Source organism: Cupressus sempervirens, chromosome 11 (assembly GCF_028749045.1).
Source record: "Cupressus sempervirens isolate cs-2001-9-10 chromosome 11, ASM2874904v1, whole genome shotgun sequence".
In the NCBI taxonomy this organism is placed as follows: domain Eukaryota; kingdom Viridiplantae; phylum Streptophyta; class Pinopsida; order Cupressales; family Cupressaceae; genus Cupressus; species Cupressus sempervirens.
In genome coordinates, this window is record NC_143128.1 from 88,030,783 (window position 1) to 88,056,820 (window position 26,038).

The 26,038-nt window shown below is 38.1% G+C and overlaps 1 protein-coding gene across 1 annotated transcript in view; it reads left to right on the forward strand.

Annotated features, from left to right (window-relative positions):
* The window catches only part of LOC149528355 (protein MICRORCHIDIA 2-like), a 313,301-nt gene that overhangs the window by 137,335 nt on the left and 149,928 nt on the right, over window positions 1–26,038 (forward strand). The window contains exons 11-12 of the mRNA XM_089811551.1: window positions 13,808–13,912; window positions 14,046–14,207. Coding sequence (XP_089667677.1) covers window positions 13,808–13,912; window positions 14,046–14,207 — 267 coding nt within the window. The remainder of the gene's footprint in view (window positions 1–13,807; window positions 13,913–14,045; window positions 14,208–26,038) is intronic.

Below are 26,038 nucleotides of genomic sequence, written 5' to 3' on the forward strand. Positions count from 1 at the left end.
ACAGAAAATTGTGTTTGGTATTCACTATCAATTACTTCTGGGAAAAGTAGAACTTAAACCGTATTATTATCCCAATTTGAAAAAGAAATATCAAGGAAGAGATTCAATTAAAAGCAGGGGCTGACCTGGATAAGAACTTTCTCTCCATAAGCTTGTTTGACAGCAGACATGAACTCATGAATGAATGACCCCGTCACACTCTACACTGCTGTGACCTACGATAGGCAGAGCATTGAGAAGTGGATGTTCGCAATGGGGAACAACACCTGCCCTCTCACAAAGAAACCCCATCAAAACACCAAGCTCACACCAAACCACACACTACGCCATCTCACCCAATACTGGTGCATTCTCAACTCCTCTGCAGGAGTCCAGTGAATTTCTACGCCCTGGCTTCCGCTCGATGCAGATTGCTTCGAAATCATGTCTTTTGAAAGCATTGAAGAAGCTTAGATCTGTGGCCGATGAGAGTGAGAGCAACAAGCGGTTCATCACATCGTCCATTGCATTGGTTGCCCTAATCTCCATCATTGAAAGCTATTTCGCACAGGGTGTTAGAATAAGAGTCTTCATTCAAATAGGGCCGATAAACCTCATCATATTAACTCCATCATTGAAAGCCATTTCACAGAGTGATGACGAAGAGGGTTGCTGCTATGTCCTTTCTAAGCATATGCGAAATTTTTTTTTTTGTTATGACTTTGGAAATTTTCGACCATTGCGGGGATGAAAACGAAAAAAGATGAAATCATAACTTCGGTCGAAAATTATGGTAGAAAAACAAGTGCAAATGTACTAGTGACCAAAAACATTAGTAATTCTTTGAAACACATCCTCCACCCAAAACTCTAGAGATAACCTTGGCAATCTAATCCATACGGGTGCTTGAATCATAGATTCATCATGAGAGTTCATATTTGGTGAACATTTATGCAGTATCAAGGTATGTTTACCCACAACCCAGGACCATTGCATAGAATCTCACGTTAATCTTCTTCATAGGAAAAGCTAAAGGATAAACATCCTTTAGCCATAGTAGCGATGTCCACCTGGCCTTTCAAAACCCACTTCCTTCAAACAAAGGCACGAACGACCTCAATATTGGGCCTGGCTCCTAAAAACCTTCCCACCAGAGTTGAATGCATTCTAGAAATATTTCTATCTATGATTTGATCTGGGATTTCCAATGGTAACGTACCTTGCTCATCAGAAGAAATATTCTTAACTGGTGGAAAGGAGGACTTACCTGCCTGCTTGAGTACCAAATAAATTGGACCACTTTTTTGCTAGGAAAACAACAGGCCTGGGACCCACCCTGGACCTTTGTTGTCCCACCTTCATCGGGATCCTTCCCCTTTGTAGAGTCCAAAGTTGTCCCAACCTGATCACCAGATCCCGACGATCCTGCCCCATTCCCTCCTGGATTTTTGAATCCGTCTTTCCCACTTATCACACCCACTTTGCTCCCCATATTGTTTTCACCAGATCCAGACCCACTATATAGTTAATAAAGTCACTTATGTGAAAATTTTAAAAGCAACTCAACATGAAAATATAACATAAAGTGCTCTATAGTCATCCAAGTGACATATTTAAGTGATAAAGTAACTAAAAAACATAACATAAAGTCAATTTATGTTATATTTTTCAAAAAGTGAATGTCAACATTAAAATATAACATGATATTTTAAATATGCAATTGCACCTAGAGAGTACATCTTTTGGGCACTTAAATGATCATATCTTTTGATTGCCAAGTCTTATTAAGCCCTAAGATATACCAAATCAAAGGGAAAACCGAAAGCAAGAGATTGGACGAAACCAAAAAACTAAAAGAAACTAAACACATTCAAAAACGTGAAAATGAACATTGAAGGCTTCAAAAATCAAGCATAGGCTTAATAAATTGGAAAACGAAAAGGACTTGACGAAAGCCTTCAGTAAAATGATTCACTATGCAAATTGGGGTCGATTGATTGATCAATGTTGGCCAATTAAATAATGAACTATCTTAGAGAAATGTTAAACTAAGCTGAAAAGGTTTTGCATTATTGCCTACATTTTGTGGTGACAAAATGAAGGACAATAGTAAGTTGCTGAGTTTTCTACGAGTTTTTGTTGAGTTTTCTTTGAGTTTTTGCCAATTTGATAATTTTGGGCTTGCCGAGTACTCTCCAAGTCCGAGTCTGAAAACTATGGTTGGGATTAAGGTGTCTTAACCTTGAGTCCTAACATGATGATTTTTTTTTGCATTCACTTTGGAAGTCCTAAAATCTACGAGACTAGTGTCATAGGGTGTGGGATTGTGATAGTTTCTTTTTGACTCTAATAATGAGATTCACTATTTATAGTAAGTCAATTGTAATTTGTGGGAAATTTCTTTTTCTAGTAGTGCAGTTGAGGCATCAGGTGTTTGGCTTCTTCAATGATTGATTGGGTAAATTAATGGAGCTCTCTATTATAAGTTGTTTATTAAGACTATCTTCATAAATGACTTTATCATTTAAGTGTTATAATTTGATGGTATGTTGAAAAAGCCTTTTAAGGGAAAAGTGTCTTCATGAAGCTATGAGCTTAATACTTATTTATTTAAAATTATTAGATCAAATCTTCTAATTAAAGGCGTATTGATGAAGCATCTTTAATGAAAAGAGTATTGGAGAAACTGAGTTGCATTTTGTATTATAAAAAGAGGCTTCATGAAGGAAAGAGATTCATCTTGTCTATTGCATTTTTATTAATTGTGAAGTTTTTTGAGGGTTTGATCATGGTTTTGTGAGAGGACTGATTCCTCTATCTCTGATTTTGCACTTTGAGCTGTTGCACCACACAGTGAATTGTGTACATCTACTGAATTCTTCCGATAATCAAATTGGTGATGTTCATACCAATTTGGTTAATAGTGATACGCTTTTTGGGTTCTTAGAAAGGAGGGTTTGTGAAGTATTATTTCTGTTGTGTATTCAAGAAAGGATCAATTGGCTGCTAGGGGTTGGAATTGTTTGTTCTCTATTGCATGTAGTGTTCTAATCCCGAAGAACACAAACTTTCATTGTATCCTAATTTTGTTCCAGTCAAGTGGTCAGAGGGTGTGTGGTATGAAGAGGGTAAGGCGTCTTAGATGGTCGTACACTGCTTTTGGAATTGGGCGTACGGTACAGTTTGGCCGTACGGTGCAATTGAACCAGCCGTGGGATGTCTAGGTTGAGGTTGTACAGAGGGTATAGAGGGGGCTGAACGGTATCTATGATGAGGCTGTACAGTCAATGGAAGAGGTGTACGGTGGACATGTATATGTGCTGTATAGTGTAGAGTGTACCAGCTAGGTGGCCGTACAGGAAAGGCTTGTGGTCATATGATAGGCAAGAAGTCAGCTCGTACAGTGAAATGGCTACCAACTTGGCCGTACAGTATGGTAAGTAGGCTATACAGTGAAGGGGAATGAATCACTGTGATGATTTGATGGCTGTACGGAAAGGTGTGTAATGTCCTCTTTTTCTGGGACATTATAATTTTGTGTGGCCAGTTCACTTTGTCTAGGTTTCGGGGGTGGAAAGGTTCTTTATGGGGTTCAGTTTGAGATTTGGCCTAGACATTTCCAGTTCCAGATCCATCAGAGCAGTTTTGGTAGGTTGTCCAGATGCTTACTAGTTTTAGTAAGTAGTCAGAGCTCAGTATTTTCGGTACCTTAGTGCTGGGTTGGAAGCATCTCGCCGAGAGCTTTCCAACGAGCTATTGCACATGCTTATCAGAGTTCATTTGGTCAGTTATTTTAATGCCTGATGATTATAAGATTTATTGACTAAGTGACTATTAAAGTTCATTTAACTTGTTACTTTATTTAAAAAGGTACAATGTTCACTTAAGTGACCAAAGGATAAAAAATGTGCTTTATCCCACATTGCTTGAATGAGCGTGCATCATATTGGGAAAAGTAATAAAGGTACAACAAGCTCCACACGTGAGGATGTGTGAAGAATATAACCTTCAAAACAAATATTAATCTGGGAGCTGGAAATAGTTGCTGGTTATTTCTTCCAGGACGCAAACCCTTGAAGAATCTTTGAAGGTTGGATGCAAACCTAGCCTTTTTATAGTTATATTTATATTTCCAATTTGACTGTTATTTCTGTGTATAAGATTGGATTACTTGGATTGTTGCACGTTATTGTATTGCTGTTGTATAATACAATAACATTACTTGGCAACTATTTGTGTTAATTCCTGATTTATGTATGTATTTCTGAACATTGAAGGAACTAAACGAACTTTTTTGAGTTTTCTTGTATTCAAATCTGCTAGTTATAAATCTATTAAAGTTCTAGAAATTGTATCAAGTATTGTTTTTCTGTTTGCTCTTGAAAACTGCACATTTCTATCAAGGGTTATTGGAAAATATTTGAAAGGAAAGGGATATTATAGTGGTATCAGAGCCAAGAATCTTGCCATCCTATGGAATCACGCAACACACAAGAATTTTATGAAATCAATGCACTTCATATTCTGGTTGCTTGAATGTGACTGGTTTGAATTCCGAGGACGAAACCCCTCGAGTTTAATTTCTAGAGGAGATTGGACGTCACCCTAGTCTTTGTTTTAGAAGAATTGGAATCTACAGGCATAAATCAGCAATGAAGAAGGATTATGAGTAAGTTGATTACTTCTACAATAAATCTTATCTACAGTATTTTGAATATCAGGCATGGGCAGTACACAGTCGATAGAGTGTTAAGGGAACAGTTGATAAGTAATTAGGCAGAGGGAGAAGCAATGGAAGACATGAAAAATATTTTACTCAGTACAGGGCTATGTTTGTTCTCAACTGTAAAGTTGTGAACAACCAGAGATTACGACTGCCTGCAGGGAGTAAGAGAAAGTGAGAAAATAAATTTTTTATCAAAGGGACAATTCAAAAGAAACGATGACAAATCGCCCGAAACTACAAGTGAAAACTTAAATGATGAAGTTTTAATGCCAGTCTGTTGCTTTGTTTGTTAGACTGAAGTTGCAGTATTAGATGAAGATGAAATCTATCATTTTTTCAACGTCATGCCAAGCTATGCTTAGTGCAAATGAGTTCTAGTGCAGTGAATCCCACAGATTAATGGCCGGTGATGTTATAGATTAAGAGGAATATTTTGGTCGGTTACATTGGTCAGTTACACTCTCCTTCCAGTCGGGTTTATGTACAGAACTTCCAACGTTGAGTTGAAAGTCTCCAAGGGAGAGATACGGGAGTTTGGAAAGTAGAGAAGAGGCCTTCACCCACAAGGATCACAGTAGACGACCCATACAACAAAACGTGGAACTCGCAGGGTGAATTGGGCATGAGTGAAATCCATATACAGCAGCTAAGTTACAACCCGCGTGTGAAGTTTGACTCCACTGTGACTCACGAACTCAGACTCGGATGCTGCAGATTCTACCACCGAGCGGAAGCAAGGAAATAAGAGTGGCCGGATTCGTGAATTAACAAGGAACAACTAATCCGTGGTTGGAAAGAGGATGAGCCATTGGGTTGAAGGAAAGTGAATACACGGGCTTCTTCACTAGTTGCGTAGCAGAGTTAAGCACACAACTCTACGTGCCCAGACGACTTTAAAAGGTTACGCTAGTAATATTTGAAGAGGACGACTATGAAATACTGCTCCACGGGTTATACACCGACCGGCTAGCAGAGAATAGAAGTCGTGTCGGGTTGCAAGAAAGGTAAACCAAGCAACGTGCCTGGGTTAAATGCAGCGAACTCACGAGTTACTCCAGCAATGGTGAAAAGGGGATTTTTGTCTACACGTGCATTCAAGGGCCATGCTGAATTAAATCAGAGGTCAACTTTCCTATAGCGTGGACAAGATGCTTAGCTACGAGAGTAGATTTTCATGTTTTACATCCCACCTGCGGCTTGTTTCCTTCAATATACCAACTACGTGATAGTCGACATAGCCTAGAAGACAGTCGTTGGACTGTTATGTAATTTTGTCCATTCAAATATTTAAGTATTTGCTAGCAGACTTTGTGTTGCCAAAACTTACAGTCCCCTATTAGGATACGTCACCAAATGTTTGACATTATTGCTTAAGCAAATTTCCAAGTTCTCTGAAATAGTTTGGGATACATAGAGTCAAAATTACAGTAAAGAAGGATAGTGCAAGTTGTATCGTTAGTGAAAGTGCAGGCGGCCCGAAATCTCATTGTATTTCCAGTCTTGTCGGCTACAGTGACCAGTACAGGGTTACTCAGAGTGGGTATCCATAAGGCCTAGGTTGAGGAATAACTCCCTCCTAGGAAGGATGGATATATCAAGATTGATTATCCATAAGGTCTTAAAGAGAAGTATTGTGAGAAGATGGTGCTTAGTGGAGAGCTGCTCTATTAATTAGAGCCCCGGGAAGCACTCCCCCAGGAGCTAAGCATCTGATCACAACTTCTCCTTAAGAAGGGTTTAAATTGGGAATTAGAATCTTATATGTTAATGACTTACAAGATTGAATATATTCTTATCATAGTTTTTGAAGTACTAACATATGATGCAGGTCTAACATGTGTATGCTTTGTGTCTGCATCGTGTCTTCATGCATCAATGTGTATACTTCGTGTCTGCATTGTGTCTTCATACATTAATTTTATATATATATATATATATATATATATATTGTGCATGCTTTATGTTTTCATATATTCTAGTATATGTTTCTTAGTGAGTGCCAAGAATTAGGGACAATCTCAATGAGTGTCAAAAAGTAAGGATATTCTTAAGGAGTATTGAGCATTATGAACATTCTTAGCAAGTGTTAAGATAAAGGACATTCTGTCAACGTTGGATCAAGGGCATTCTCTGTGAGTGTTGAAGTTAAGAGGACATTCTAATGAATGCTAAAATTCTTAGAAAGGAATTAAGACAAAGATTCTACATCTCTGAAGGTTTACACATCCTAAAAGAAAGCAATAGTTAGCAAGAGGCAAATCACAAGTGCTACAACAAATTGAGATAAGTTCCTTCACTAAAATTATTCTTAATAATTTAAATCTAGTCTTGTGATATTTAAATTTATAGCTATCTAATTCTAGTTGAAATTGTTATGATAGGGCCATAGAAAATCACAAAGAGAGAAAATAGTGCATTGCTTGAAGACGAGCAATTTTGGGAAGGGCGAACTGTAATGTCCCCCAATTGTAGAATAGAATTTAATAATAATTAATAATCTTGAGAAAACACACACACATATATAATATATTAATAGACAAATATAAATTATAATATAATCAATATTATCAATCAAACATAATATATTATATTAATATAATAATATAATATCTTATAAATGAATAAATGAAATTATATTATTGAAATATATTATCAATATATTAATTATCATATTTGATTAAATAATATAAATAACTCATATCATACAATTATATTTATTATGATTGAAATATAAGCATATGTAAGATCTGTATAAATATTTCAATGTAATAACAAACCAATATTAAAATATAAATACATTGAATTGATATCAATAGTCACGACTATTCTCTTTCACGCATATATACATGAGTGATAGTATTAATGAAGGAGAGGACGGAGAACAGGCAGGGAAAGAAAGAGAGGAGTAGCCACCATCGATGAAGGAGAGGAAAGAGGAATTTCTTTTTTAAAAGCACATCTGCATACTACTATACAAGCAATTAGCATGGATGGAAGGAGAAGAGGTCAGGTACACAGTCGGACACCAGACGGAAGGAGAATACAAAAATGGAGAATATCTAGTCAGCAACCAATATGAGGCGTGAAGGGATTTATGCTGACTACATAATTATTTAGTATTTCCGGCTATTTAGAAGTTCTAAGAATGGACAACCATTACCATAGCTTAGGAAGGGAACTATAAAAATAATGGCAGACGTGTAGAATGAACAGCGCAGATAGATGGGAAAGAATAGGAGAGGGTTGGAATATAAAATATCAGTCGGTATCCAATCAATGCATAGTATTAAAATCCGAAAGAGCATCCAAATCCATAGAAGATACTTAGAATTGAATAACTATAAAACTCAGTGACATTGATACTAAGTTTGAGAAAAACCTTATATCACAGTGAAAAGCATTAACAGAATTCATTAACAGAGAAATATAAAATGATTAAGCACTAGCAGAAGATATACGGAAGAAGAAAATATATGAAGACAATCAAAATACTTTTCATAAGTATGCGAGGTTTTCAACGGGAGATTCATATTAAAGACTTAGTGCCAATCATGAACTGGACGGAGCAGTCTGAGAAGCACATCAGCCCAGGTCATTACAGCATCAAGCAAATAATAGAAATTAACGCAGTGAACAGAATTGAAAAGGGACTAATGTTTTATCAAATACATGAGAGATTTCATACTGTATGTATGTTTGTATAGACACAGCAAACACATTCACTAGAACTGATATGATACAACATATTCATATTATTAAAAACATGAAGTGACAAGTCTCAGGAAGAGACATACAACAGTCATACATTGAGGCTATAAAACAATGTGATGCACAATTAGTAATTCTGATCCAATCAAAACACTTGCAGCATCGATATGTAGAACTTTATGAAGACTTCAGTTGTAAATGCAAAGATGAACGTGATTCATATCACTAAAGAGATTCCATACATCCAATCAGCAAACTGATCAAGCTCATTCATCAAGGCTGTTCAACCAGGCATTAGGCATCAAAACATATTAGAAATAAAAGATTCTTTTAATTATCAAAGGGAAAAAAGGGTATATCACAAATATATCCACAAGATTAGATTAAGACCTTTGGGTAGAATTTGAAGAAAACTACAAAGAGAAGTCGAAGGCAAACTCTATAGCAGACTTGTGAGAGAAATTATAAAGGATTTTGGACATAGAAACACTTGTAGAAGTGTATCAAATATTTTATTTATATGGGAGCTATGTCATAAGATGATTCATGAGAATAATATAATCAGTTTTTTAAAGATTTGATTTCAAGGATCATGATAGTTCAAAGAAAAAAGTAATAACTAGTGTGGAGTGCAGTCATATATACACTAGAGAGGGTTATTGCATCATTGAAGGTTTTTATTGTTTCATAGTGGGAGGCAACCTTGGATGGGGACATTACATTCAGCAACTCATCTATCCTTGGAATGGGATATCTATTCTTCATTGTTTTTTTGTTCAACGCATGGTAGTCCACACACATGCTCATTGTCCCATCCTTCTTTTTGACCAATACTACTGATGACGCGAAAGGGCTAGAACTGGGACGGTCCATCCTTTCTCTAGCAGTTCTTGAATCATCTTTTCGGTCTCATCTTTTAATTTCTTGGAATGGTGGTACGGTGTGGTTATGAATGGCTTGGCTCCTGCTTCCAATTTGATAGTATGTTCAAATCCTCAATGCAGTGGTATGCCCAGGGGAATGTCTATAAAAACTTTATCATGGTTGCGCAAAATTTTCTGGAGATCATTATCCTGGGGAGGTGTCCATTGCCCTTTTATAGGTTCCGCCGAGACAAAACAATGTGCAGCTCACGCAATGTCATCACGCCGAAAAATTGCCTCGATCCGATGTGCAGAAACTTCCTTGGAACCTTCATTTGCCATTCCATGGAGAACAACCTTCTTTCCATCGACAAGAAAAGTGAAGTCCATCCATTTGAAACTCTGAGTGTATTCATCAAGTGTCTCCATCCATTGTATGCCTAGGATAACTTCCATATCATCAAGATCCACTATGAAGAAATCTTCGGTCACCGTGTGATTTTCCATTGTGATACTTAGTTGAGGAAGGTGTGTGCAAGGTAGAAGAGTCCCTTCGGCAACCTTGATCTGAAATTCTGCTCGTGTCTCTGTAGGTAGACCTCTTTGCTTCATTAGAGACGAGTTTATGAAATTTAGAGTTGCTCTCCTGTCGAGCATCACCATAACCCTTTGTCCTTGAAGGGTTCCCCATACACGAAAAACTGTGCACCTCAGGTTATTGGCTCGAGCGATAGTTCCACTGTGACGTACTAATGCTGCAATTCTTTTCGTGCGGTTCAGTCTAACTGTGTTGGTGTCGTCGTGATGTTGGTTGTCTTTGATGGGTATTTCTTCTTGTTCATCCTCATCGTCGGACGCGACCTCAATGTAATGGGTCTTCCCTTTTCCAAGGCATCTGTGGCCCAGTTCCCAAGGTCCGTTGTAATTGAAACATAGTTTCTTCCTTCAGAGCTCCTGTTTGGTAGCTTCGTCCAACGATGGCTTTTTGGGCAGAGGCTTATTATCTCTGTCCCTCGGAAGCATCGGCGGTTTGGAATGTGAGTAACTTTGCGAGGATGATGTTGATGATGATGCCATACTTTGTGCCTTCTTAATGGCCTCCGATAGGGTGGTAGGATTGAACCCCTTTACCCAACCTTTTAGTGGTTCTGTGAGTCTGTCTATGAAGAGCACTATCCGTCTTCTTTCAGAAATGTCCGTGACCAAAACAGAGAGTTTCTAAAATTTTGCAATGTATTGGTCAACCGGTCCAATTTGTCTCAGTTGTACCAAATCTTTGAAATTGAGTTCCGGATCTTTACCATCAAATTGATCTATCAATCTCTTAGTGAATTCCACATAAGTATTTATTTAATCATGCCCCAATGTGATGGTGCTGTGATGCCACCATTCATGCGCAACTCCCTCCAAGTGCAGCGTGGCAAATTTAATCGCTTCCTCTTCTAGCATGGGATTAAGTTGGAAGTAAGTATTGGCCTTCGTTACCCACGCTTGCGCAGATATGGATCCGGATCTGTCAAATGGAGACAGATTTACTTTACTCAACTTTCTTCTGAGATCATCATTAAAATATCCTCGGTTTCTGCCTCCTGAAAATCTCATTCTTAGATCCACGTAATCTTTGTAGGATATATCTTCCTCAAAATTCACATTTTTCTAGTCTTCTCTCAATTGTTCTTGCATCTCTTCAAAGGTTGGTTGTTTCCTTCTGTGTGGTGCTTCCGTCCATGGGGGAAAAGACAACATGGAAGGTTGAGAGCATGTTGGATGAGGGTTTGATTTACCCGACACCGAGTCCACTCTGTGACCATTTTGTTTTTCGGATATTTTATTGTTTGCCAATTGTTTGAGAGTCTCTTCCATGAGTCGGTGAGTATTAGTGATCTGTGCTTGATTCCTGGCAAGTTCTCTTAGTAGTGCTATGAGTTCGGCAGCTGTCGGTTTCGGTTCGGTAGCCATTCTTTCAATCGAATGTGTCCTTCTTCTCATCCGGCAATAAACTCTCATTCACTGTTCACAGGCTGGCAGGATTGAAGCACTCTGATACCACTATAGTGTTCCAATCCCAGAGAATACAAACTTTCACTGTATCCTAGTTCTGTTCCAGTCAAGTGGTCGAAGGGTGTGGTATGGAGAGGGTAAGGCATCTCAGATGGCCGTACACTGCTTTTGGAATTGGCCGTACGGTACAGTCTGGTTGTGCAGTGCTACTGAACCGGCCGTGGGATGTCTAGGTTGAGGTCGTACGGAGGGTATAGAGGGGGCTGAACGGTATCTATGATGAGGCCGTACGGTCAGTGGAAGAGGTGTATGGTGGACATGTATATGTGCCATACGGTGGAGAGTGTACCAGCTAGGTGGCTGTACGATAGGCAGGAAGTCAGCCCGTATAGTGAAGATGGCTACCAACTTGGCTGTACGGTATGATAAGTAGGCCGTAAGGTCAAGGGGAATGAATCACTGTGATGATTTGATGGCCGTACGGAAAGGTGCTTGAGATTGGGAAATTAAACCACCTTCTGTGAATGCAATCTTATTAATACACAAACAAAGATAGTTCCAAATGATATCCAGACAGCGATATTCTAGAATAATACTTGAAAATAGTAATAATGATCCAATTTGCCAGATCCGAGCTGAGATGTACACAACGGAATAGGGCGAGGGTTGAATCCCATCGAACTGAGAGATCCAAGTAGGGAAGATCTTTCACTTTTGAAATGGCGAACAACAGAGAATCCCAACGGAAATTCGCAGTACTGAGAAATAATCCAAATCGCATGCTTAAAGACAACCTACAAGCCATGCTTAAATACCTGTTGGGGAAAACTTTCCGAGGGTGTACAAACATAGCCGACGGCGATACAAACTATGGAAATAAAAATAAAATGGGTCCGAGATATATTAAATCAATCGGCCTATTAACAATAGTTTGATTAATGATTTATTTTATAACAGGAACATTGCACTGCAATCAATGCCATTATTGGGAATTAATAGTGCTGCGAATCATACAGTAGTTGGACGCCTGGTATCTAGCCTTCAAATCTGTTAAAAGCTGTTGTTTGGAGGTAAATAAAATTTGTTAGCAATCTACAATTTGGTGTGGTGTGGCAAGGCACATTGGGAGGTGAAATTAACTGCAATTTCTAGAACCAAGTGTCACTTTGAGATGCTCATATATGCTGCGATTTGTGTGTGAGTTTGATTCTGAAATTGAATTGGTGTTTTGGACTGAGATTTGGTGTTCATATCAAGGGGTTAATTCTGAGATATTATCATTGAAGTCTGAAGTTACTTGTGGAATTCATTCTACCCTGTTGGCATCCCATTATTACTGATTACTGATCACTTTAATTGCTGTTGGAAGCCTGTCTGATAGGCTGTGATCATTTCCTTGTTTGCTGCGTTCAAGTTGATTGTGAGACCATTTTTGAGTATTGGCTAGGCGTAGAATTTTAAGGCTGCAACTTCCTGTTTAAGGCAGCATCATACTGGGTGATGTTAATGTCTGCTGCTGCATCATTGCTGCTGTGAGCAATGTTAAAGGACTGCAGGAAAGGTGACATGGGGTTGTGATTGGGCTGCACGCCTGAACTTGGTTGCCAACTACATTATCAGGTTCTTCATCAATTTATATTCTTTCATTCTGAAATTGGTGTAATAGTTTGCAAAAACATTAATGCAAGCAACAATTCTGGAATAGTAAATTTGGTTGGTGTTATCAGTGGTTGTTGTTTAGTCAGCATTTCTTATATTTGAAACAATAAAAAAAGGATCATATATTCTGAAAAAACAAAAAAATTGTAAAACATTCCAAAACAAAAAAAATACATATCTTTCAGCATTGTTAGTGTTAGCCAGCCAAGGCTCTTACACTCCTGGTCCCAAATTGGACTTTGGATTTATTAAATCATTTCATACTAGATCATGAAGAAATGGTAGCACAAGAGTTGTATCAAATTAAAGAACATGCATGATTAGATGAGGTCTTCCTGTGAATATCAAATAAGGGTGGGATCAACACAATCCTTCTCTGTAATACCTGCATATCTGTCTCTTTCAGTAGATTAAGCACACAATACACGGAAATATTTATCAAATATTTGTTTGGCTAAATGTCAATTTGTTTATGCATCTAGCACCACATCAATTTTGTATTTAGAGTTATATAATACTGCTGAGTTTTCATGAATGGTAGAGCAACTTAATAACTAAAATTTCTATCTACATACTTTGTGAAAACTTGAAGCATTTGAATTGAAGTAATGGTAAACTGTCGCCCCTTACATCATAAATTCACAGATGAGTTGTCTTCCTTTTTGAATGCTTGTCCCACCACGTGCATGAGAAGTCTCTAATGCTAAATACAACATTAATATCTTAGTGGTTTGAATAATTGATTCTATGTATAACTTGGCTAGGTTCATAAGTTGATTCAGTCAATGTTGAAATGTATTGGAGCTTCTTTACCATACAATTTCATTTCTCAATTTCTGTTCTCAATATTTTTATTGCCATGATTTATCAGGACATACGGTTGCGAGATGGAGGCAGGCCAGAAAAGTCCCTACCTTCTCAAAAACTAAAATTGCTTCGATCCAGTATTTCATATCGGCTACGCTATTCATTGCGTGTTAGTTCACAGAGCTTTGCTTAAGTCACCAAGATATGTTGATTTTTGTTTTATTTACAAATGGCACTAGCACATCAAGCTTTGGAAAACAAAACCTGCTAGACCTAATGTATGCTTTCGTGTCTCTTCGCAGGTCTATGTTTCCATTCTTTATCTAAGGAAACAACCAAAATTTGAAATTATTTTGAGGGGAAAGCCTGTAGAGCACCACAGTATTGCTGATGATCTGAAATTGCCCAAAGTTATAACTTACAAACCACAAGTTGGAAATATTTCTAAGGATGCAACTATGGAGGTAAATTTACTATCTTGGACATATTAAATCAAGGAAAGTAGACACAAATCTAACTCATTTCAGAGGGAGATCCTGTTATGCATCACAATTTGCTAATTATCTGAAATTTCTCAGAGACCCAACTTACAAACCAAAAATTGGACTTGGTTCTATGGAGGTAAATATGTAGAGAATTCCATGTTCTTGAATAATGCAAAATTGCTGATTCTGATTACAGTTTAGATGGTAAATTTCGTGTTTCTTTAACAGTTTTGTTGTTCAAGAGCTGGGATTTGTGTTTTGGCAGTGTTCTTGAAGCCTGTATGCATGAAAGAGGAATTGCATGCCCCCAATAGAAATGATCTTCAACTAGTTTCTATGTCGTAAATCATCTACATTTTATATAATGTGGTTTTCAAAAATTCAAGAGCAGCTAAAAGCTTGGACTGTAACTTTGCAATCAACATGTGCAATTGAAGGTGTTCAATTTCAGGGCAATGCTAATTGAATAGGATGCTGATGGATCACTCAATGATAGAATGTGGGAGGTGTAGGAATAGTATCTATGCATTTATATGTACAATCTCAGCACTAATGATTTCATGTTTATTTTGAGTCTTTGCACTTGTTTTGAGCTGATCTGTGTAGGACTACGTCCTTGCTTTTTTTGCCTTTTTAAACTATAAAATTTTATGTGCATGTATATGCAGTCCTGATTCTGAACTGTAGCTACTATGGAACATGTTGTACTTACTACACAAGTTGCTGGCTTCTTTGGAAGCTGTTCTGTAACAGAAAATTTGCAAGCTGTTCTGGAAGTTACATCTACGATGACTTAATTTTCTGTTATCTTACTTTTAGTCAAAATATTATTTGCAAAAGAAGAGATTCTTTTGGTTGGTTGATTGTCACATCCACATGAAGTCTTGTTTAGATTTTAGCAAGTTAGTTGTGGATTGTTCTTTGTGATGATTGTTATGAGTTACAACCAGATGGATTTTTGTTTATTTTTAGCAAGTTTACATTGTTCTAACTGGTTAGTTATTAGAACTACAATGAATCTAACTTTAAATAGTTTTTATTGATTGCTCTTCTTGATATATTCTCATTCATTTTACATGGAGGGGGAAGTTTTTGTACGTCTATTTCTAAAAATAAATTTGTTCAATCATAAAAATCTACTTTTAGTCACTACACAACATTTGGGTCTAGAGGGAGTCCAACTCCATTCTTCTAGGAAAGGGGCTTTCTTGGGAAGCTTGGTGGATGGGGAAATTCCCTCTAGGTGATTAAATTTACAGTTTGTATATATATATTTACCATTTGTTTAATAATTAATGTTTGTGCATGATTTTTTACCAAAATCAAGTAATCTCAGTGTTTATAACTTTATACATTCATACTAATCTTAGTTTGCATGATTTTGATTCATATTGATCTTTTAGTGAGTGTAGTTAGATTTTGGTTGTTTACAATTGTGTGGGATTTCTTTGTTTCACCTGATCATTAAGTTTCTGTACCGTCATCTCAGCAATTGTCAGTAATTCCTTCTGTAGTTTTGTTCAGAAAATTATATGTATGTTTAGATAATTAGGTTGGTTTAGTTGTTAAATTTTAGTTTCTATGAGTAGAGTCCTCTAGGCTGTAATGTTGCTTCGGTGACTTGTTGAGTGGATATTTTTGCAATCGGCAGTTTGTGCAAATTCAGTCACAAAATAGGACAACCAGCCACAACGTACAAGACGAAGTCTCTCCTACCTTGAAGGAAAGGCTCCCTCTTCTCGTTGTTCCTTGGATCAACTCACGGTAAGCAAGAAGTTGAGAAATTTCGTAAGGGGTGTTACCAATATCTTTTCTCTTATCTTTTAGTAAATAATCCACTTACCCATAGAGCAAGTAATGGGCAATATTAAATCTCCAACTACACTTCTATCTAATAGCTAGAAATGGTGATATTGATAAACCAACACTAACTCAAAGGCTGATTAAAGCATACTGGTTTGGCTTTAAGTCCTTATTTTAATCTATTTTCTGAGAAAAACCTCTATCATTGGAGCTCAAAGATTTTCAAAAGTAGGGAAATTCTAGCTATTTTCGTGAATTTGAGATGATAACACAAGCTACAGTCAAAGCTTCCAATCTATGTATTATCACAATCGGTCCCAGTCAAAACTTTGGCTCCAATTGTTTCTTAGCTCACTATGCTCTATTATAAACACACAATAACATGCATCAAAGGTAATAGATAGAAATACAGTCAAAGCTTCTAATGTGCACTATCATGTTTGCTCTCAATCAAAGTTTCAGCTCCAATTGTTTCTTCGTATTCACTTTTCCTCAAAATCGGTACTACACAATCAAAGTTATGCTTGCACATTTTTTTTAGGGCTTTCTCGCATACAATACAAGATGATTTTTACATTGATATTCCTTCACCATTCGGTTCTGCAGGGTCTTCTCACGTACTTCAATAATCTTTGCCGGTTCCAATATGAGCTTTCCTTCTTCATTGATCGGTGGAAGTTCTGTAGCTACCGTGACATTCTGTCCCACACCTTTCTTCATGAAGGAAACGTGAAAAATGTTATGAATATGACTCCCCTTTGGAAGTTCTAGCTCGTAGGCGATTTCATCGATGTGGCACACTACACGATAAGGGCCATAAAATTGTGGCTTCAATTTTTCTTTTTCCTTTTCTTTCAATGAGGATTGTCAGTATGGTTGGAGCCTAAGGTAGACCAAGTCTCCTATTTCGAAACTCCTCTCTATTCGGTGTCTATCGGCGTACATCTTTTGTTGATTCTGTGCCCGTTGTAAGTTCTTTTTCAGGCATCTTCGGATGTCCTATCCCTCCTGAAGCCAGTCCCTCGCCCTCAGTGCACGACTGTCACCTAGAACTGTGTCGATGAAGGAAAGGGGTTCGAACTTGTATAGAGCTTTGAATGGTACCATCTCGATGGATGTGGTACGTGGTATTGTAACAATCAAGGTCATCGGGAGACGGGGAGACTTCGAGGTCTCCATTACTGGTACTGGTACCGGTATGGCAATTTTTCAAATAGGAGACGGGGGTACTTGGAGATGGCAATTTTTTTAATTTTATTTTTTTAATAGTTTAAAGAGTCTAATACTAAAAGTAAATACAAAATTTGAAAATAGTAATACTATAAGACTAAAAGGCTAAAGTAAATAATAATACTAATGTCACATAAAAAAAAAAAATATACTCATAGAGTCAAAGATTTCAAAACTCACATGATCACAATATTGTATCTCATAGACATATTTGTTTTTCGAATATTGCATATGATCAACATCATATTAGATTGATAATCACTGAGATTATCATTACATATTCAAATTTTAAAGTCAAAAAAGTATAGTTTGATGCTGAATTACTGATATGCAAACAAAAATGAACACTTTGTACAATAAACAAAAAACATAAATATATCTAGTATTAGTATGTTGATGGTACTGTCTTCTACTCCACAAGGTTGTGATCATCCATCTCAAGGTCTTCAGCTATCACGCTCTCCAAAAAATCATCACCCTCCAACTCAGGTTCCTTTGATGGCAGTACAACCGGGGGCAAATCATTAAGACCATTTAAAGTTATTAATTTATTAAATAAAATATTTTAAATGATTTAAACATTTAAATTGTCGGTGGTCTTAATTTTTGCATTAAAAACATTAAAAGGAGGGCTAAAATATATAAAATTATTTAATATTATATTTTACATTTATATTTTATCAGGGGACTTTAGAGAGACTTCACTTTTTGGATTAGGAGACGGGGAGACTTTAGGACTTCGTTATGAAGTCTACAACCTTTTTTGAGGTCTCTGGAGACATGAAAAAAGTCTCCGAGACGCTTCTTGGTCTCCGAGACACGACTTTTAGGGGGGAGATGGGTCTCCCGGTAACCATGGTAACAATATTCCCAAGGTGTATCTATTTGACCCACAACCGTTGTTGTGCCAAAACATAGTTTCGAAGGTAACCTTCGAGCCACTTATTCACAATCTCCATTTGTCCATCTTTTTGAGGGTGGTAACTAGTACTTGGCGACAATTTTGTCCCCGCCAGTTGAAACAGTTCTGTCCAGAAGATACTGATAAAGCGTCCATCCCGATCACTGAAAATGTTTTGGGGTAACCCATCTAGACAAAAAACTTTTCTAAAAAATAGATTGGCTACCTGTGTGTAATGTCCCCCTTTTAGCATTCATAGCATGATGTTGTCATAAGCCTATTTTCTCACTGTCCCATAGGCTAACTAGGACATTAAAGGGATTTAGAGGCCATTTGGCCTAGATAGTTTCAATTGCAGGTCTTTCTGAGGGGTTTTGAGGCAACTTTGGGCATACTTATTATTTATAGTAAGTCATCTTAGATATGGTCGGAGATCCAGTGGCAGCGGTATGTCGATGGTAATTGTTTAAAATCGGCAAGAAGACTTGTTTATCATTGATAAGATCTTTTATGCATTGATAAAGCTATTTTATAAAGTTAAATTTAAATATTTAACTTTATTAATGCATAGACTATAGTTTGTGGAAAATATTTAAATTAAAAGAGTCCCCTTTATTTTATAATACATTGGAGACATAAGTTACATAAAAGGGAGTGATGTTTTATCCCACATTGAGAAAACGAAGGATGGAGCCCTTGTGAGAACACTATAAAAGAAATGGAAAAGCTTCTTTTAGGAAGGCTTGGAAATATCAAAGAAATTGGGGAATTTTCTGGAGATTATGTCTCAATAGTTTGAAGGACGAAATCCCTTCAAGCTGGAAATCTTGACGCCATTGAAAGATATGGTCTTGAGATTCAACATGGTAGCAGTCCGAAAAAGCAGATACGAAAAAGCAGGCTGAAAAAGAGGATACGAAAAAGTAGCCCGAAAAAGTGAAACCGAAAAAGCAGGCTGAAAAAGCGGGTATGAAAAAGCAGTCCGAAAAAGCAGGCCGAAAAAGCAGTTCGAAAAAAGAAAAGCAGAAGGGGCAACATTGAAGGAAATTATTACAACCATCTACGAGCAGGTTCTTTTGTTAGTATTGCTTTTTAGGGTGCTATAAGCTTTCAGCTGTAAGTGTGCATTATACCAGTATTATCATCCATGTAAATGCCAAAGTCTTGGCCATATTTCATGAGCATTGTATTTTTCATTGCAATTAAGAAGATAATAGTTGCTGGTGTCATTTAAGCAATTTAATATCATTATTTATCAGCTAGTTAGTTTGCATACCAACTGTTTGTAAAAATGCCAGTTGGCTTTAGGTGTTCATTTCTCATGCTTAGATCATATATATGCACTGAATATTGTCAAAATTAGTAGCACACTTATGTTAGGTCATTGTGTAGTCCATTGTAGTCTTCTAGCACAAGATTCTCATTGATGCAAATTGAAGAAAAAGTCATTTGAAGCTAGCTGAAATACTATATCAGTCATACGTCCCTTGCATGTGAATTATTTGATGAAATTCTTTGAGCTTTCATCAGCATTTTTTTGAGGGCAGATTTGAGGAGGGTTATTATAGTAGTATCAGAGCTTGCTTGCAAAGTGTTTGACGAAATGTCAAACAACTGAAGTATAAAGATTTTTGGTGTTTGAAGAAGTTATAACCTATTGGGGTTATTACACTATGCGACCTGAAAGTTTGAGGGGATGGCGAAGAAATGTGCATATTTCATTAGTTTGTCAACCACCACGGAATTACAATCCTTTCTGTTCACCTTGGGAAGTCTAGTAATGAAATCCATTGATATACTTTCCCACTTTTGTTCTAGAATTGGCAGAGGTTGCAATAATTCGATAGGTAGAGTATGTTAGGATTTGTTCTGCTGGCGGACCACATAGTTTCTTACATACTACAGTATGTCTCCTTTAAGACCTTTCCATGAAAACCTCTCCTTGAGACGTCTGTAAGTTTTGAGGAAACTTGAGTGTCCTGCGAAGGGTGAGTTGTGTACCTCTTTCAAGATTTTCTACTTCAATTTGGATTCCGACACTAAAAATATCCTATTCTTTAAGTAAATGATGTCATCCACCACTTTGTACCGATCATCCTGGGTGTTGCCATCCATTAGCTCACAGGCAAATGTGTTTTTGGAATATTCTACCAACAAATGTGCTTTATATTCAGCTGAAATTCGGGTTAGTAAGTAGATAGTGGGTTTCCTGGACAAAGCATCTGCAACCGCATTGTTCTTTCCTTTTACATATTCAATATCAAAATCAAAATCTTGAACCTTGCTTACCCATTTTTGTTGTCTCTCATTCAGGTCTCGTTGCTCCAGAAAATATCTCAAACTATTGTGATCTGTACGAATGACAAAGTTGGCACCCACTAGATGCCGTCGAAACTTTGTTAGTGCATGTATGATGGCCAACATCTCTTCATCGTAGATGGAATATAAGTGTTCTATTTGCGTAAGCTTCTTGCTCTTATAGGCTATGGGGTGTCTATCTTGCATTAGTACCACGCCAATGCCTTCTCCAGATGCATCACACTCTATAATGAATGGTCGAGTGAAATCAGGTAATGCAAGTATGGGACAAGCGCTCATTGCCTCTTTGAGCTTATCAAAGGTGAGTTGCACCTTTTCATTCCAATGGAAAGATCCCTTTCTTGTCAATTCTGTTAGTGGTGCATTGAGCTGAGAGAATCCCTTTACAAACCTCCGGTAATAACTGCATAGTCCAAAAAATTCTCGCAACTTCATGAGTGATTTTGGGGGAGGCCGATTAAGGATAGCCTGAATCTTCTCGATGAATTTGAACGCCATATTTATTGACAACATGTCCCAGGTACAATATTACTGTTATACTGAATTCACACTTGGATTGCTTGGTGAACAAAGACTCATCATTCATGATCCTTAGGACTTCATCCAAATGCTTTAGGTGCTCTTCTCGTGTCCTGTTATAAATAAGATTATTATCAAAAAATACCAGTAAGTATTTACGCAATTGTTTGTTGAAGATGCGATTCATGCATGATTGGAATGTAGCAGGTGCATTCATTAATCTGAATGGCATGACTAGGAACTCATAAATGTCAATAGTGACAACGAAAGGCCATCTTTTCCACGTCTTCCTCCTTCATGCGGATCTGATGGTATCTAGAACGAAGATCTATTTTTGAAAAATAGGCCGTGTCATGTAATTCATCAAGCAACTCATCTATCCTTGAAATGGGATATCTATTCTTTATTTATTTTTTGTTCAACGCACGGTAGTCCACACACATGCGCATTGTCCCGTCCTTTTTGACCAATACAACTGATGATGTGAAGGGGCTAGAATTGGGTCGGATCCATCCTTTCTCCAGTAGTTCTCGAATCGTCTTTTTGATCTCATCTTTGAATTTTTTGGGATGGTGGTAGGGTGTGGTTATGACCGGCTTGGCTTTAGCTTCCAACACGATAGTATGTTCAAACCCTCGATGAGGCAGTATGCTGGGAGGAATGTCTAAAAAAACTTTATCATGTTCACTCAAAATATTCTGGAGATCATCATCTTGGGGAGGTATCCATTCCCCTTTTATAGGTTCTGCCGAGACAAAACAATGTGCAACCCAAGCAACGTCATCACGTCGAAAAATTGCCTCCAATTGATGTGTGGAAACTTCCTTCGGACTCTCATTTTCCATTCCATGGAGAACAACCTTTTTTCCATTAGCAACAAAAGTGAAATCCATTAGTTTGAAGCTCTGAGTGTATTCATTAAGTGTCTCCATCCATTGTATGCCCAAAATAACCTTCATATCATCAAGGTCCACTATGAAGAAATCCTCAGTCACCGTGTGATTCGCCATTGTGATACTTAGTTGAGGAACAAGGTGTGTGCAGGGCAGAAGAGTCCCTCCGGCAACCTTGACTTGGAATCTTGCATGCGTCTTTGTCAGTAGACCTCTTTGTTTTGCTAGAAATGAGTTGATGAAGTTTAGAGTGACCCCGCTATCGAGCATCACCATACCCTTGTCCTTGAAGGGTTCACCATATAGGAAACATCGTGCATCTCGGGCTACTAGCAAGAGCAATAGTTCCTCCGTGCATACCAATGGTGCAATTCTTTCCGTACGGTTCAAATTAACCATTTTGGTGTTGTCGTGATGTTGGTTATTTTCGGAGGGTATTTCTTCTTGTTCGTCTTCATCATCGGACAGAACCTCGATGTAGTGGATCTTTCCTTTTTCGAGGCATCTGTGGCCAGGTTCCCAAGATCCCTTGCAGTTGAAACATAGTTTCTTCCTTTGGAGCTCTTGTCTGGTAGCTTCGTCCAACAATAGCTTCTTGGGTGGAGGTTTGTTATCTTCATTCCTTCGAAACAACGGCGATTTGGAATGTAACTTCGAGAGGATGACGCCGATGATGATGCCATACTCTGTGCCTTCTTAATGGCCTCCAAAGGGTGACAAGATTGAACCCTTTTACCCAACCTTTCAATGGTTCTGTTAGTCCGTCCATGAAGAGCACTATCTATCTTCTTTCAGAAATGTCTGTGACCAAAATAGAGAGTTTCTTAAATTAAGCAATGTATTGGTTGACCGATCGAGTTTGCCTCAGCTGTACCAGATCTTTGAAATTGAGTTCCGGATCTTTACCATCAAATCGATCTATCAATCTCTCAGTGAATTCGACATATGTATTTATTTGATCATGCCCCAGTGTGATGGGGTTGTGATGCCACCATGCGCTACTCTCTCCAAATGTAATGCCACAAATTTAATTGCTTCTTCTGGCATGGGATTAAGCTGGAAGTAAGTATTGACCTTCATTACCCATGCTTGCATAGATATTGATCTGGATCCGTCAAATGGAGACAAATTTACTTTACTCAACTTCCTCCTGAGATCATCGTTAAATTATCCTCTGTTTTGGCCTCTCAAGTATCTCATTCTCAGATCTGCGTAATCTTTGTAGGATATATCTTCCACCAAATTCGCATTCTTCCAATCTTCCCTTAGTTGTTCTTGCATTTCTTCAAAGGTCGGTTGCTTTCCTTCATGTGGTGCCTCTGTCCATGGTGGAAAAGACGGCATGGAAGGTCGAGAACGTGCTGGATGAGGGTTTGCTTTACCTGACACCGAGTCCGTACTGTGACCATTTTGTTCACTAGATATTTTATTGTCTGCCAACTTCTTGAGAGTTTCCTCCATGAGTCGTTGAGTATCATTGATTTGTGCTCGATTCCTCGCAAGTTCTCTCAATAGTGGCATGAGTTTGGCAACCATTCTATTACTGGAATGAGTTTTTTTTTTTTCGGCTATAAAATCTCATTCATTGTCCACAGGTTGGCAAGATTGAAGCTTTGATACCATTGTAATGTTCCCAAGTGCAGAGGGTTGGAGATGACCAGCTTGATGGCCATACAGATTGTATAGGGTAGGGACTGTACAGTGTGGAAGACACAGGAATTGCCATACAAAAGTTATGTTTTGGCCATACGATGGAAGAAGGCAGTAATGTGTACAGTTCAAAAGGTCGTATGGTGATCAAATGGGGCTGTATGGTGGTCTATGTTGGGCATATGGTGGAGATGAGCCAAGATGGCTGTAGGGTGGATAGATGGAGGATGGAAGAGAAGTATGGAGGTGTGGGTGAATGGTAAGAATGAAGGTTGTACGGGCAATGAGAAAGTAGTATGGGAATGTCTGGAAGCTACATGTTTAGGTATCTAAGCCACAACGATGAATGCAATCTTGTTCATACATAAACACAATAGATTTAGATGAAATCCAGACACAATCATAGAGACTTGAATATGAATAATCCTTCAATTAATATATGCCAAAAGATGATTCTCCGATTTGCGAGATCCGAGTGAAGTGTTACGAGTGACAGAATAGGGTGAGGGTTAAATACCACTGAAATCGGATAAACCAAATAGGGAAGATCTTTCACTTCCAAAATTGTGAACAACAGAGAACTCCAACAAGAATTTGTAGTATAGAGAAAATAATCCAAATTGCATAGCTAAAGACTACCTACAAGTCATGCTTAAATACCCGTTTGGGAAAACTTTCCGAGAGTGTACAAAAATAGCCGATGACAACACAACTACAAAAACAAAACAAAAATGAGTCCGAGATATATTAAATCAATTGGCCTATTAATAATAGTTTGATTAATAATGTATTTTATGACGGGGATATTACAATCCTCCCATCCCAAAATTTGCTTGTCCTCAAGCAAATGCAATGCCGGATGTTGTAGAATGTGCTCGCCTTCCCAGGTTGTGTTCTCTAGTGGCAAGTGTTTCCAGTGTACCAAATATTCCTTCACCGTTCAGTTCTGTAGGGTCTTCTCACGTACTTCAATAATCTCTACTAGTTTTAATATGAGCTTTCCTTCTTCATTGAGTGGCAAAAAGTCTATAGGTACCATGATGTTCTGTCCTACAGCTTTCTTCAGGAAGGAAATGTGAAAAAAGTTATGAATATGGCTCCCCTCTGGAAGTTCCAACTTGTAGGCGACTTCACCGATGCGGCGCACTACACGATAAGGACCACAACATCGTGGCTTCCATTTTTCTTTTCCCTTTTCTTTCAATGAGGATTGTTGGTATGGTTGGAGCCTGAGGTAGACCAAGTCTCCTACTTCAAAACTCCTCTGTATTCGGTGTCTGTTGGTGTACATCTTTTGTTGATTCTGTGCCCGTTGTAAGTTCTCCTTCAGGCATCTTAGGATGTCCTATCCCTCTGAAAGCCAGTGCCTCGCCCTTGGTGCGCAAATGTCGTCCAGAATTGTGTTGATGAAGGAAAGGGGTTTGTACTCGTATAGAGCTTTGATTGGTACCATTTCGGTCGACATGTGGTACGTGGTATGTAACAATGTTCCCCGAGGTGTATCCATTTGACCCACGCTCGTTGCTATGCCAAAACATAGTTCTGAAGGTAACCTTCGAGTCATTTATTCACAATCTCCATTTGTCCATTTGTTTGAAGGTGGTAACTAGTACTTGGTGATAATTCTGGCCCTACCAGTCCAAATAGTTCCGTCCAGAAGATGCTAATAAAGTATCCATCCCGATCACTGAAAATGTTTCGGGGTAACCCATGTAGACGAAAAGCTTTTTAAAAAAATAGATTGGTTCCTTGTGCGACTTGAAAGTCTGAGGGGATGGTGAAGAAATGTGCGCACTTCATTAGTCTGTCAACCACCACGAAAATACAATCCTTTCCGTTCACCTTGGCAAGTCTAGTAATGAAATCCATTGAGATACTTTCTCACTTTTGTTCTGGAAGCGGCAGAGGTTGCAGTAATCAGGCGGGTAGAGTAAGTTCGGATTTGTTCTGCTGGCAGACTGCACATTACATACTGCAATGTCTCCTTTAAGACCTTTACATGAAGACCTCTCCTTGAGACATTTGTAAATTTCGAGAAAATTCTAGTGTCCTGCCAAGGGTGAGTCGTGTACCTCCTTCAAGATTTTCTGCTTTAATTTTGATTCTAGCACTAAAAATATCTGATTCTTATAGTAAATGATGTCATCCACCACTTTGTACCGATCATCTTGGGTGTTGCCATCCATTAGCTCACAGGCAAAAGACACTGCCAGTACCTCGAAGAGGAACCTGGTAGAACAAAATATTATAAGGTAGGTAATGTAAATGAAAGTTCCTATGAAGTTAAATGACCTTATAATTCCTCAGTTGCGAACGACGATATTGAACATGACACCACTCCCGAAAGCAACGAAAGAGACTAGAAAGGATGGTAGCGGAGCAACTGCAACAAACTCAATGCTACTGGCACACACTATGGAAAGACATCCTGCAGTAGTAGAGATGGGTATCCTGGGAACCGTACTCATGGACACAATTGTCGACAGAGGGTCAGG